The sequence below is a fragment of the Euphorbia lathyris genome, chromosome 3 (genome assembly GCF_963576675.1).
Source record: "Euphorbia lathyris chromosome 3, ddEupLath1.1, whole genome shotgun sequence".
Taxonomy (NCBI): domain Eukaryota; kingdom Viridiplantae; phylum Streptophyta; class Magnoliopsida; order Malpighiales; family Euphorbiaceae; genus Euphorbia; species Euphorbia lathyris.
This window is the reverse complement of record NC_088912.1, coordinates 1929147-1942850: the sequence shown is the minus strand read 5'-3', so window position 1 is coordinate 1942850 and position 13704 is coordinate 1929147. Positions and strand designations below refer to the sequence as shown.

The 13704-nt window shown below is 33.2% G+C and overlaps 1 protein-coding gene across 1 annotated transcript; it reads right to left on the bottom strand.

Moving 5' to 3' along the window:
- Positions 1-7598: 7598 nt before the first annotated feature.
- Positions 7599-8109, bottom strand: LOC136222498 (histone H3.3a-like). Its single transcript, XM_066010278.1, has 3 exons — positions 8035-8109; positions 7810-7895; positions 7599-7722 (listed from the first exon to the last, which is right to left on the bottom strand). Exons 1-3 carry the CDS (start codon positions 8107-8109, stop codon positions 7599-7601), a joined length of 285 nt encoding a protein of 94 aa, XP_065866350.1.
- Between the last annotated feature and the right edge of the window lie 5595 nt (positions 8110-13704).

Sequence of the window (13704 nt, the reverse complement as noted above, 5' to 3'; positions counted from 1 at the left end):
TGGAAAGAATAGATTCTTGGTCCACTGAATAACTAGTGTACTGAATTGAAAGTTATAATAAAACATTGTCCCTTGGTCTTCAAATATTATTGCTAAACCCCCAAAATTCAAGCAAAAGAAAGAAAGGGTTTCTCATATAATCAATTAATCGAGCAGCTGGTAGGCTTTAAATTGGTGCCATAAAAGAGACAAACCGAAAAGAGGGAGAGAAACTGGAAAGACAACGAGGAGAGTAATTAAATCATTGATTGTTAAGTAGCAGATACATGACAACAAAAGAAAGCTTTCGAATGAAGCCTTATGATTTAATGAATTAAAAAAAGAAAATTGACTTATAAAGCTTCCTTCCATAAGCATGTTACTGATATTCACTTATTTATTAGCAACTTAAATGTAATGACTCAATTGTGAGAAGTTATACAATTCCAAAGGAGGTAAATAAAAATACACACAACATGTCAATCCATGACAAATGAGAGCAGTGTTTGGGTTCAAGACATTAATGACCACCTATACACATGCTTTTCAAAATGAAACAAGATGATAAGCTTGATTTGTGTAAAGAATAAAGAATTGAGTCCAAATCACAATTCATTCAAAAGACCAAAGATTCAAATTTAAGACAACAGGGAAAATCTGATACAAATAAAATTCATTGCATTGAAACTGAACAGTCAATCAAACTCGAACATAATCAAATTCAAGACTAGCACCAAAATAGTCCCAATAAGGACCACAAAACAGAAAATAAAAACTGCTATTGTGCTTAATTATGTAGAAAACTAACCTGTTCATAATTTAAGACTACCACTTCATTTTCAGTCGTTTCAGCAGTCCCAATGATTTAAAACTTACCCCAAAACTTAGTTCTCCGCCATCCTATAAAGACACAAAGAACACAAATGGTTAAATAATGAAAGAAAGATCAAAACACTTATTAAAAACATAGATAAGTATGCAAAAGGAAGACATTTTGAGTTTTGAACATTACAGGCGTTTATGTCCGAATCTACATCACAATTACTAATATTAGCTAGAAAGGTACAAACGTTAGAAAACATAATAAAATATAAGGTACAAGTGAAATCATAATCCTTGAACCTAGGAAAAAAAGAGAGAAAGATTGTAGCAGGGTTATCTAAGTTGTGATAGAAAGAGTAAATGCAATTCCATCATAAGCATTTAAATGCAATTAAAAAAATCAGCATCATGTATATTCTACATGCAATTCTAAGGCATTAATTAGAAAGAAAATGCCTTAAACCATGATACATGCCCTTTTCATAATAAAACATGGCTTTAATTAACAAGAAGTGTCATGACACATATTTGAGCCTCATGTTCAATAACCAGTCCAGCAATGATGATTGATGGGTCTAATCGGCCCCAACTGGTTACTTTTTACAATTTTAGCTTAAGTCCTTCCATTGTACCAAAAATTGGAAAAGAAAAGAGAAAAAAAATTAGGGATAAGGTAAAAAACCGTTAACATTGATAATTGGGTACAATTTTACCCTACCATAAAAAATGACGCAATTTTACTTCTATCATTGGAAAATTGGGGCAATTATTGACAGATAATTTGTGTTCTTTACTTGTATATTCTACATGAAATTTTAAAGTTTTTGTTACTATGCACAACCTGCTTAAAAGTGAAGCAGATTCAGGGTATGTATGTCCAACCAAGTTTACATATTTACTGCAATTGGTCCATGCCCAATCAAATAAACAGGCATGAACTCCGGTTAGCAGCAAAGTGTAACCCAAAATTATGTGCTTAGCAAAACCTTAAATCTCGAATTCCCAGAACTGATTGTTAAAATTTTCCAGATGCAATCCACCAAATTATCAACATTAGAATCAAAATTTCCTGAGCACCAGCTATAGCTTTTGACAAAAAATATAACTCTTGAGCATTTTAGACTTTAAAACCAAGCAGATGTCAGCAAACTATTTTAGTAGAAATCCCAGCTAATATAGATATTACAAAATTCTAAGCAGTCAAGGTCAGAATTGATACCTCTCTTCCTATACCAAAAAGTTCTACAAGATCATGAAGCTGCCCATGAACCTATATGAATCCTAAATCCACCATAGTAAAAGCTACATACAGAACCCATATGAATCCTAAATCAATAAGGTAACAAAAACTAATTGTGACTTACCTTAGGTTGAGCTTCAAGTCGAGCCTCAAGAAATAAGCTGAAGACAAGAGATCTTTAAGTCGAAGCTATGAAACAATCCGAGCTCAACAGAGGCTTGAGGCGCAGAATAAAGGGGATTTAGGGATTGCAGGTTTATGATATGAACAATTTCACAGAAACAAAATGAACGATTTAAGGACTAGGTTGAGCTTTTCTTAGGGATTTAGGAAATAAATCAGTAAGGATTTCGCGATTTTAGCGATTTCTAGCTTCAGGGAACACAAAGGGTCTTAGTTTAAGAGAGAAAATTTTGACAGATGTGTTTTAGGGGGAAACCAAAATTTTAGGTTGCTATGGCGGGAAATAAAACATTTACTCCCTCCATAATTTTACAAGTACCCCTGAATTATTTTTATTTGGGTTAACGTGCAAAACTATCCCTAACATTTTGGTTTAAGAGCAATTTTACCTCTAATGTCTAAAATTGTACAATTTTACCCCTAAAGTTGGAAGCCAAGAGCAATTTTACCTCTAACGTTGATAAATTGGATCAATTTAAATATTAATCTCAATTGAGAAGTTAGGGATAAAATTGCTCCTAATCCACCGAATTTATAAATATTAAACTCTAATTCTATTATTAAATTATAAAAAACATGAAATCCTTTTTCCAGAACGAATTGTTATGCAATTGGTGCATAATAGAGAAGAAAAATATTCGTGTTTTATAATAGTGTCTGAAATTGACCCAATTTATCAACGTTGGGGGTAAAATTGTTCTTGGTCAACGTTAGGGGTAAAATTGCTCTTGACCTAAAATGTTAGGAGTATTTTTGCACCTTAACCCTTTTTATTTTATATGGATTTTTTTTTTTGGCATAACATGGCTCCCCGAACTAAAGCTTTAAAATCAATTAGAACCTTTAATTAGATCCCTAAACTAAACAATAATCAGCAATTAAGTTCATATCCTAAGCAAAAAACATCAATTGAGTCCTCATAGAAAATCATTCGATTGAATGGTTTCAGACCCTCTTTTCCCAACTCATTTTAGCCAACACGGAGATCATTAGTCACATTTTTTATTTATTTTAGGATAGGATAGAGACTTAATTAATAATAATTTTTGCTTAGTTTAAGGACCTAATTGATGATTTTAATAGTTTAAGTTCCTAACTGACTTTGAAGTTATAATTTAAAGGGTCAAATGAGTATTATGCCATTTTTTTTAATTCTAACGGTGTCATTTTGCATGGTTTTGCATCTATTAGAATGAAGAAAAATGATTTACATACAAAAGTATTTCAATTTTGGCACATCTCTTGCAACACTTCGTAAGTAGTGTTGCAAAATATAAGGGTTATGTAAGTTTGACATGTCTTTTGCAACATTTTATAAACCGTGTTGCAAAAGATCCAAAAAATTCATAAAAAGTGCAACACAATACAGGCAACACATGTATTTTACGTTGCAACTGACCATCTATGGTGTAGTGGTGTGAACTAGCTCAAGTGGCGCTTTTGCTCTTGACATGGACTCCTTTGGAAAACTGGTTCTGAATTGTTTTCCAATAAGACATCCTTGACACAGTTGATGAGGCTGGTCAATGTGAGGTAATCCGTTTACCATCTACTTCTGTCCCAACTGCTTCAGTCCTCCAAAATTGAGATGTCCGTACCGTAAATGCCAAAGCCAGAGGGACTTTGCACACAAGCTTTCAAACATTTGGCCACATCCATCTGAATGTTAATTGTGAACATTCTGTTTCTCGCCATGGGTACTCGTGCAATCAACTGCTTTTTCTCATTCAACAGGAGTAGTTTCTGATCCACCATGTGAACTTCATAATTTTTCTCCAGTAACTGTCCCAAACTCAAAATATTGCTTTTCATGTTGGGAATATAATAAACATTATCAATAAACTGGTGAGCGGCATTTTTGAGCCGAATAAAAATGGTTCCTTTGCTTGTAATAGGAACCTTAGAGGAATCTCCAAATACAACATTACCGCGAACGGATTGATAGAGCTCCACAAACTTCTTCTTGTCACAACACATATGGTTACTTGCCGCATTGTCAAGATACTATATATTATTTTCGCGATTTTCTTCCCCTTCGTAGGTAAGTAACATTGTGCTAGTTACTTCCTCATCTTGAATATTATTGGCAGTCTCCTCTACCTCTTTAGGCGGACTCCAACATTCCACCGCGTAGTGACCGTACTTAGAGTAATTATAACATTGAATGTTGGACTTGTCGCGTCCTTCATTCGGCCTCTAGTTTCCTCTTCCTTGACCGTGTCCTCGGCCTCTTCCTCTGCCTTTGGTGAATTGAGTGCTTTTTTCATTGTTGTTGTTGTCATTTTCATTTCTGCCTTAACTTCTTCCACGTCCTCTTCCTCTACCATTTCCTCATCGACCTCTTCCGCGTCCTCTACCGGATTGACTACCTTCGCCATTTTTAAACACAGTCTTCGTTGCTAAGACTTGTTCTACAAAATCTTCTCTTCGTTTCTCAAACCGCTCCTTGTGTGCTTGTAATGACCCTACAACTTCGTTAACTGACATTTTGCTGATTTCTCTAGACTCATCCATAGCCACCACTACATAAACAAATTTTGGTAATAGTGATCGCATTTTTTCAACAATTCTTGACTCTTCAATTTTTTCTCCATACTGCCGCATCTGATTTACGACAGATTTTACTTTGGATGAGTAATCACTGATGGCCTCCGTCTCTTTCATCCTCATCGTCTCGAATTCTCCTCTCAGCATCTGCAAACGAACTTTTTTAACTTTCTCCTCCCCTTAAAGAGAAACTCGTAGGATTTTCCATGCTTGTTTGGCAGTTGTAGCTTGGGCTACTTTCTCGAACATTAATTCATCCAAACCTTGATGGATGAGAGTAAGCGCCTTTTGATCGCTTTTGCGAATTTTTTGCACAGTATCTTTTTCTGCCTGTGACAACGTTGACTCGTTGGCCGGGACTATGTAGCCTTTTTCAACAATGTTCCAGACATCTTGACATCCGAGTAATTCCTTCATTCGAATACACCAACTTGAATAATTGGTTTTGGTGAGCTGAGGGTATTGATAAGGAAGTTTGAGACCGTCTGATATTTTTATAGGGTCTGTTTGGCGGAAGACTGACTCTATAATATAGCTCTGATACCACTTTGTAGGAGTAGAAGAACTAAAACTGAAAAATTTCGAGGACTGGATATATAATTTGGAGGGACTAATTAGTTTATGGAATATAAAATAAAGAGTCAAAGCACAAAACACATGGTATATAGAAAAAACTAAGGACTAGGACTCCAATCTTTATTTTGTCCGCACAACTTACATCTCAAAATAAGATCTACTTAAATAAGAATTCCAATGTCCATATCTTGGACAAATACAAAAAAAAACCACATACAAAAACTCATACAATGACTTTGATAATTACACTAATAATATCATTCACTGATACATTGACTTTGAATACCCAATTAATTATTCTTTTCATATGTCTTTGTTTTGTTTTATTTTTGATTAATTTTTTGTTTTATTTTATTTTGATCAAAATTAAGTTTATTTTTTAACAGGGATATCTAGCTGATTAGCAACTGACAGAGAAATCCACGCATCATTCCAAAAATTTAAGGCCGAATTTTCCCCAAATCACCATATAATATCCTCCCTAATTTTCTCATAAATTAGAGTGGATGAAACCCAAATGGAGGAATTAGAAACATACAGCTTAGACAGTCCCGATGGAACTATAAACCGTGAGCCGAGAAGATTGGGAATGAACTTCTATGGCTTATTAATTTATTCATTATAGGAACATATTACTAATTAAAAATATATTTATGTTTAGATATAGTTACACTATTTTGTAGATGGACGATTGTAAGAAAAAAGTTTTGTCAGAACAACTACTGTGTTTGTTAGTGTTTGCAAATTGAAAACTTTTATATTGACATTGCCAAATTTAGGAGTTAATGATTTCAAGATGAAAATTTTCAGGAATTTAATGATAGAGAATTTGTTAAAAAAGATGCAAAGTTCCCTCCACCACATCATGGCCTTAGACGACGTTAAGACCTTTCTGCGATTTGCTATATGGAACCAAGCAGATTTCTATTTTGCTCTGACGAAATACCGTACATTTTTTTTTCATATTTATTCATGTATTTGTGACCTACTACCAACGCATGATAAAATTCATACATCTGACGGGTGGATGACCAGATTCGTGACTTGAGAATACAATTTGATGATTTTTTTTAATTAGCCAACTTATGATTGTTAGGAGTAAAATTATTCTTGGCCGCAAGAGTTAGGGATAAAATTACACCATTTTAACCTATCACACACGTATAATTGCATTTAAAAACCTATCACACAACTATAGTTGGCTCTAAAAACCTATCACACACTTATAGTTGGCTCATTCGTACCTCCTACACACAAAATCGTTGATTTTTCGTCTTTGACGGATGAGGTGGCATACCGAACGAACTCCCATTCTTTTTTTTATAACACGCATACCACCTTGTTCTTTAAAGACGAAAAATCAACGATTTTATGTGTAGGAGGTTCGAATGAGGCAACTATAGGTGTGTAATAAATTTTATAAGCCAACTATATGTGTGCAATAGGTTTTTAAAGCTAACTATAGGTGTGTGATATGTTATTTTAAAACTTCAGGGTGCCAATAGACAAAAGAGATCAAGTTCAATGGGGTAAATATGCATTAAGCCGTTAATATTTCTTTGGTATAAAGACTATATTTGTATGATTCAAATCGCGAGGTAATGCATTTGTCCCAAAAAAGCTTCTACAAATTTGCACAACATCTTCACCAATAATTGCCCAAGGAAAATCAGATGCATCCTATGAGGTTCAAGTGCTTTGTCCAGGTGCACACCAAATAAGGCAGTTTTTACTTTATTTGTTGTAACCTGCTAAAAGATGTAATAGTTTTGTTCCTTAGTAATCTTCGGAATCACACTATCAAGTACATCAAAAGAAAATGAGTTTGTGGTTTGGAACTTTTTAGTGAAATAGTTAACCAATAATGCTTCATAATTTCTTTCTCAAATGCATTACAAAAACTGAATTTTATAATTATAACAATAAATATAAAAATGTGGAATTTATGGCTCATGCCACCTGTAAGGCAAGTCTTTATGGAAGGAGTTGGAGATATTCAACACAATCCATTTATGACATCGATTTTATTGTGATTTTTTTATAGGGTTTTTCTATCATGTGATAGTAAAAGATTTTGCACACATTAAGTCTTTATTAGCCTTCCTATTTTCAAGATCCTACTTAATTAGTGAGATTATCAATAAATGTTTAATTAAAGAATATATATTCTCTCTCCTCTCTTTTCTCCTTACCAAAATACTATCAAACTCCTAAAAATTCTACGCCAACAATTTTATTTTTTTCCTTTTTATCAACAATTCGTAACAAAAATCGGATTATTGACTTTGTAATGTCGAGCAATTTCACGAATAAGCCTCTGAAATGGCATTTTATGGATCAAAAGATCAGTGCTCTTTTGATACTTTCTGATTTCTCTGGTAAATTCATCAAACAAAAAGATTCCATGAGATCGGTATTAATTACAACAAAAGAATAGAATTGAAGTTACAGGGATGGCATACAGGAGAGCCACAGTTCCAGGACGGTATCGATGTGGTCTCTTGAGTCGTCCTCCAATAGTAGTTGGAGGAGCCGATAACCTAGCAACCTGTATGAAATTGATAAATAGAGAAGTATACATGTTTGAAACATAAACCCTAAACTCAGCCAAAAAAAGGCAATTAAACAGATCTCTAAACAAAGCATTTCCATTCCTAACTCCAATTAAGCATCTATCTAACACATACCTTTGCTGCGAGTTGCTTCCTGGGAGCCTTTCCACCGGTGCATTTACGAGCAGTAGTTTGCTTAGTACGAGCCATTTCACTTTCAAAATAAGAAGAGAACCAACAGAGACTGCGATTTCTGAAGTTGCGATATCAAACAAAGGAATTACAAAAATAGAAAAGTAAAATGGGGGGCTTTATATAGGGAGAGAGACGATAGAGGAACATTGTAGGTCGGTTGAAAGTGGAGCACCAAAATCCCAGATAACTGAAAATGTAACTTCTCCATCCTTGTCAGGGTAATCTGATTGGTTGATTTTTTAACTACGGATCGCCAGCATGGACGACTTGTTAGCAAATCAACGAGTAGGTGACTGATTATTTTTTTTGTAATTCGCATCCAAATGCCCGTCTTGTGTTCTGAGACTGTCCGGATTAGCCAATCGGATCTCTCGAACCAGGAACTAGACAGACTTCCCATCCAAATCTATTGAATTCCTGAAAATGCAAAATCCAACAAAAATTGGGACTAATCCATGATCTAAAGGTCCAACCGGACTAGAATTGACTACGGTTTTTTAATATTTTTTCTTTTGTAAAAAATTAATTTATTTGACTATAATATTTGAAATAAGATAAAATAGTAGGGGTACAATACTCATTTGGCTCCTCAAACTAAGGTTTCTATATCAATTAAGATATTAAACTATCAAAATCATCAATCGGGTCTAAATTATCAATTGAGTCTCTATTTTAAACAAAAATCATCAACTGAGGCCTTATCGAAACTCATTCGATTGAATAGTTTCACACTCTCTTTCTCAAACTGGGTTTGGACCAATACAGAGATTATTACAATCTATATCAAATAGTCTCAATTTCTGATTTTAGTATAGGATGGAGATTCAATTGATGATTTTTGTTTAGTTATTGATGATTTTAATAGTTTAGAGTTCTAATTGATTTTAAAACTTTGATTTACGTAGCCAAATAGATATAATGTCAATAATAGAAAAATCTCTAATGCCTAACCAAAGAGTTTAGAGAATCTCTAAAGCATGACATAGGAAGATTCTATAATTTTTCATTTAAAAAAAACAACTTCAACCATTAGAGTTAGAAAAAGTTGGTATCCATTTTTTGGACATTATCTATATTGTTTTTTAGGCTCTATCTCTACTACTTTGTGTGTGAATTTTATCTTTAGACTTTTTTTATTTTTCACTTTAGAATTTTATGGCCGAATACTCGGTCTGTCACAACACGGAACCCACAGTTACAATCGCCTATGACGTCGAGATATGATTCAATATAGGGCTTAATTATTTCAATGATTTTTGTCTGAATTTGTTTAATCTGAAATATCAACTGCAGTCTCATTGGTACCTGTAATAATATCATTTTAGACTTAATAAACATTCAATGTTGTAAAAATAATAGTAAAAATATTACCAGAAATAATACTAAAAATCATGTTGACCCTTATAAAGAAAAAGAGTAAAAGACATTAGCTGCCAAACTAACTGAGACAGATCAAAGTGAAGTTAAATTCAGCTACTAAATAGGCAATATATAGCCCACCGATGTTTAATGTTCCTCTTCATAAAATTGAAGACATGAACACAGCATGACTGAGATATATCAGCTGCTAAACAGGCAATATATAGGTTGAGAAGAGAGCATGACTGAGATAGATCAGTTGCTAAACAGGCTCAATTAGGTCACTCCCGATTTCATTGATTAAAAAGCATAGGTATAATGGCATACGTGACACGTTTGGGTAAGTCAACTCAAATCTCTGACCGAAACGACACATGACATCCACGTGTCGGTAATTTTTATGAAAAAAAAATAAATTTTGTTTTTTTTTATAAAGTGGATTGGTTACCATAAGCGCTGCATAAAAATCTATCGAATAGAACGGACTTTATTAGATGAAACAATAAGTGGATGGAAACAATAAAGGAACACAAACATAAAAGAAACATTAACCTATTAAAAGAAGTGGATGGAAACAATAAAAGAACACAACTATCTTGAAGTAAGCAATGATTCTATCCAAACATGAGTATGTAAATTAAAAATAATAGTAAATATTATAAGTTGAGCGGATATTCTAGGCAGATGATGAAGAGCTACGTCCACAACTCCGAGATGAACTAGAAGACTAAGCACATCCATGACGACTATCATGGTACTCCCATGCACTCCGCAAATGTTGGGTTGATAAACTCCCCTTCGGTCGTCCTCACAGAACATTTTTTATTTCCAGGTTCACAATATTTAGCTTGGTCCGGATGAAGTTGATTGTGAATAGATTGAGAAATATTGTGCATAAAAGTTGGTCACTTTTATCGACCTCCTCAATAAGAGAGTGAAAGTATTCCTGATCCTTAGTCCCATCAACATACCCGACATTGTCAGTAGTGGCAGAATAACCAATGACCAGGGTATTCCAAAATGTGTGTATCCTGGAAATACTAACTCGGGTACGTGATATTTCCCCTCGGCTCAACTCGTATGCACAAGTGGTCTGATTAGAGGTTCTCAACTTTTGACCACAACGTTCATCCACTTCACGACTGAACTTTTTCATACGCAACATTCAGCACTGATCAACTCCATATAGTAGTGGGACACTTTGCATGTTAGGTAGTTTAATGGAAATCTGGTGTGCAATATAGGTTTACGCTATCTTGAAGACTTAAGATTACCCCTGATACGAATAAAAATGTAGTAATAGTCAAAATATATATTAATAAATACAAATATAATAATAACAGTAACAAAATGGAATAAAGGTATACCTAGGGTCGGCCCTGGTCCTAGGCCCGGGGTGCGCCGGCCTAGGGCCCAAGGGGGCCCAAAAATATTTTAGTTTTGTAAATAAATTGTTTATGTTTTAAGTATTAAAAATAAATTCAAAATAGCATAATGGTATTACATTGTCTTCCAACTAAAGAGGGTATGGGTTCAATTCCCATCTTTGTAATTTTTTTGATATATTTTTAATATATAAATGTTATGGGTAGTCAAGAGTAAGAAAACAAGTTTCATTTTATTACCTCATGTTAGAATAACTATTTTTAATTTGATTAAATTTAAATTTTTTAAAAGTTTCATTTTATTATCTTAAATTGATTAAATTTGAAAATTAAAAATTATTTTATGCAAGTATATGAATAAAAATCAATTAGTAAATGTTAGGGATAAGGTGCAAAAATACCCCTAACGTTTTGGGTGAGGAGAAATTTTACCCCTAAAGTCTAAAAAGATGCAATTTTATCCCTAATGTTTGTAGCCAAGAGCAATTTTACCCCTAACGTTGATAAATTGTATCAATTTCAGATACTATTATAAAATACAATGTTTTTTTTCTTTATTTTGCACCAATTGCATATCAATTTGTTCTAAAAAAATGATATAATGTTTTTTGTAATTTAATAATAAAATTTGAGATTGATATTTATAAATTCGGTGAATTTTTTGAATTTTTTGTCTAATTCGTATAAAAGGTAGTATATTTTTAATATGTTTTCCCTATTTTTTCACATCCCAACATATGTTTGTGATTTGTTACTGATAAAATAATACGTGTGTGAAGTGTAGATGAAAAGATTCATGATCGAGAAGACAGTTTTAATGAATTATTTCTCAAATTGACCCAATTTATCAACCTAAGGGGTAAAATTGCTCTTGGCTTCCAACATTAGGGATAAAATTGCACCATTTTAGACGTTATGGGTAAAATTGCCCATGACCCAAAATGTTAGGGGTATTTTTGCACTTTAACCCTAAATTTTATATTAAAGGGGCCCTTAGTGCTTGTTTTGCCTAGGTCCCCTAAATTGTCAGGACCGGCCCGTATACCTTATCTTGATTACTTGCAATTCAATTTTGTTGTGAACTTTTATCTAAACAGTATTGAGGGCTCGAGTGGAGGAATTCAACCATCTCTTTAAAGAAGTGTGTTCACTATCCACTCTACATGTAGTTGTGTTGTCAAAATGTAGGAAATTTTTCGTCCATGCAACAATGAACTTCTCGACATAAGTTATCACATGACCTAGCATTCTCATTGAATCCTTCATCTTCGCCATATGAAACTCAAATTCATCTACTGTTAGGGATTGTATTATTTTATTTCCATCTTCGATTCTCGAATTGCGTTGCGAATTTCATGTCTTTACCCATTAGTTTGTAGACCTTATTTTCTACATCCTTATTTATATGTCAGGTACGTGTGTAGAATCTAGAAAAACCCTCTTTAATAGACCTCATCAACCCCATTTCTCTATCAGTCAAAATAACTGTCGGGTTCACATCAAACCAGATAAAATTTCTCAACCTCTCCATGACCCAACCATAGCTCGACTCGGTCTCATCCTTTGTAATCGCATAAGCTATGTTGAAGTTGTTGTTACGTGAAGTCATTACTATTGATATTCCATGTTTTGATTATCATAATTATCATTATTTTGTAAGTGTTGTTAATATAATGACGAGTAAACTCACTCGATCTTTAATGAAATCCATAAATATGTATGTGAAACCTACTAATATATTGCCAAATTTAGTAGTGAATGCCACAATTGATGAAAATTTTATCGATAACATATCTATTGATGATGAAAATTTAAACTCCTCACATGTTGATGAAATTTTGCCTGAGAATATAGTTGTTAATGATGAGAATTTGAATCATGTGAACATTATCGATGAAGATTTAATGGATAATCATAAAAATATAGTTAGAGATGAACCTTTGGATGAAAATATGGATATGAATGGAGAAAATTTAAATGACTTAATTGATCCTGTAAATTGGGAGATTAATATGCCTCAAAGAAAAATTGATTTTTTAGTAGACAAGGGGTCCATAATAGTTATAGATGAAGTGTATCCTACTAATTAACAAAATAGAAGTTTTAGTAATAAACACTACATTCTATCTCTACGGAATGGAGAAAAACTTGATAGATCATAACTAGCTACTCCCAGAAGAAAGATAAGGTGTTTTGCTTTTGTTATGTGTTGTTCAAAAGAGAAAGAGTAGTGTCAAGTCCTTTAACAACAAGAACTATTAGATATAGTGAGTGGAAAAAATATTTATTCTAGGCTTAATGAGTATGAAATGAGCATTGATCACCTTAATAATATAATAGATTGGATGGAGGCAGAAACAAGGATAAGGAAAAAATTGACAATTTATTCTTCTAATCAAAATGCTATCAAGAAAGAGAAAAAGTTTTGGGGAGATGTTTTCAAAAGAATTATGTGTTGTGAAAATTCTTGCTAGTAGTAATTTGGCGTTTCGTGGAAGTAAATTATATATATATTCAACCCTCGAAATAAATTAAAATAGCATCAATTGCATCCCTATGAGCATAAAAAATTTATAAGTGAAGTATTAGTTAATTTTTAATTTTCTTATGTTCACAGCAATGTAGTTGATGCTATTACATAATCTTCCGCTAACTTTACTCGTAGTGCTCAAATGTTGTCTTCTTCCCCTGCATTTTTCAAAGGTAAAATGACATAAAATCAACAAAATGTTTAAAAAGCATTTAATTGAATCTATAACAAGAGTAACCAATTATTTACAAGCTATAAATAGTGACTTTAACCACACTATATCGAGAACATACTAGGTTTGTCAAATTTTTGCTTGCAACTCCCTTTGCTACAAAC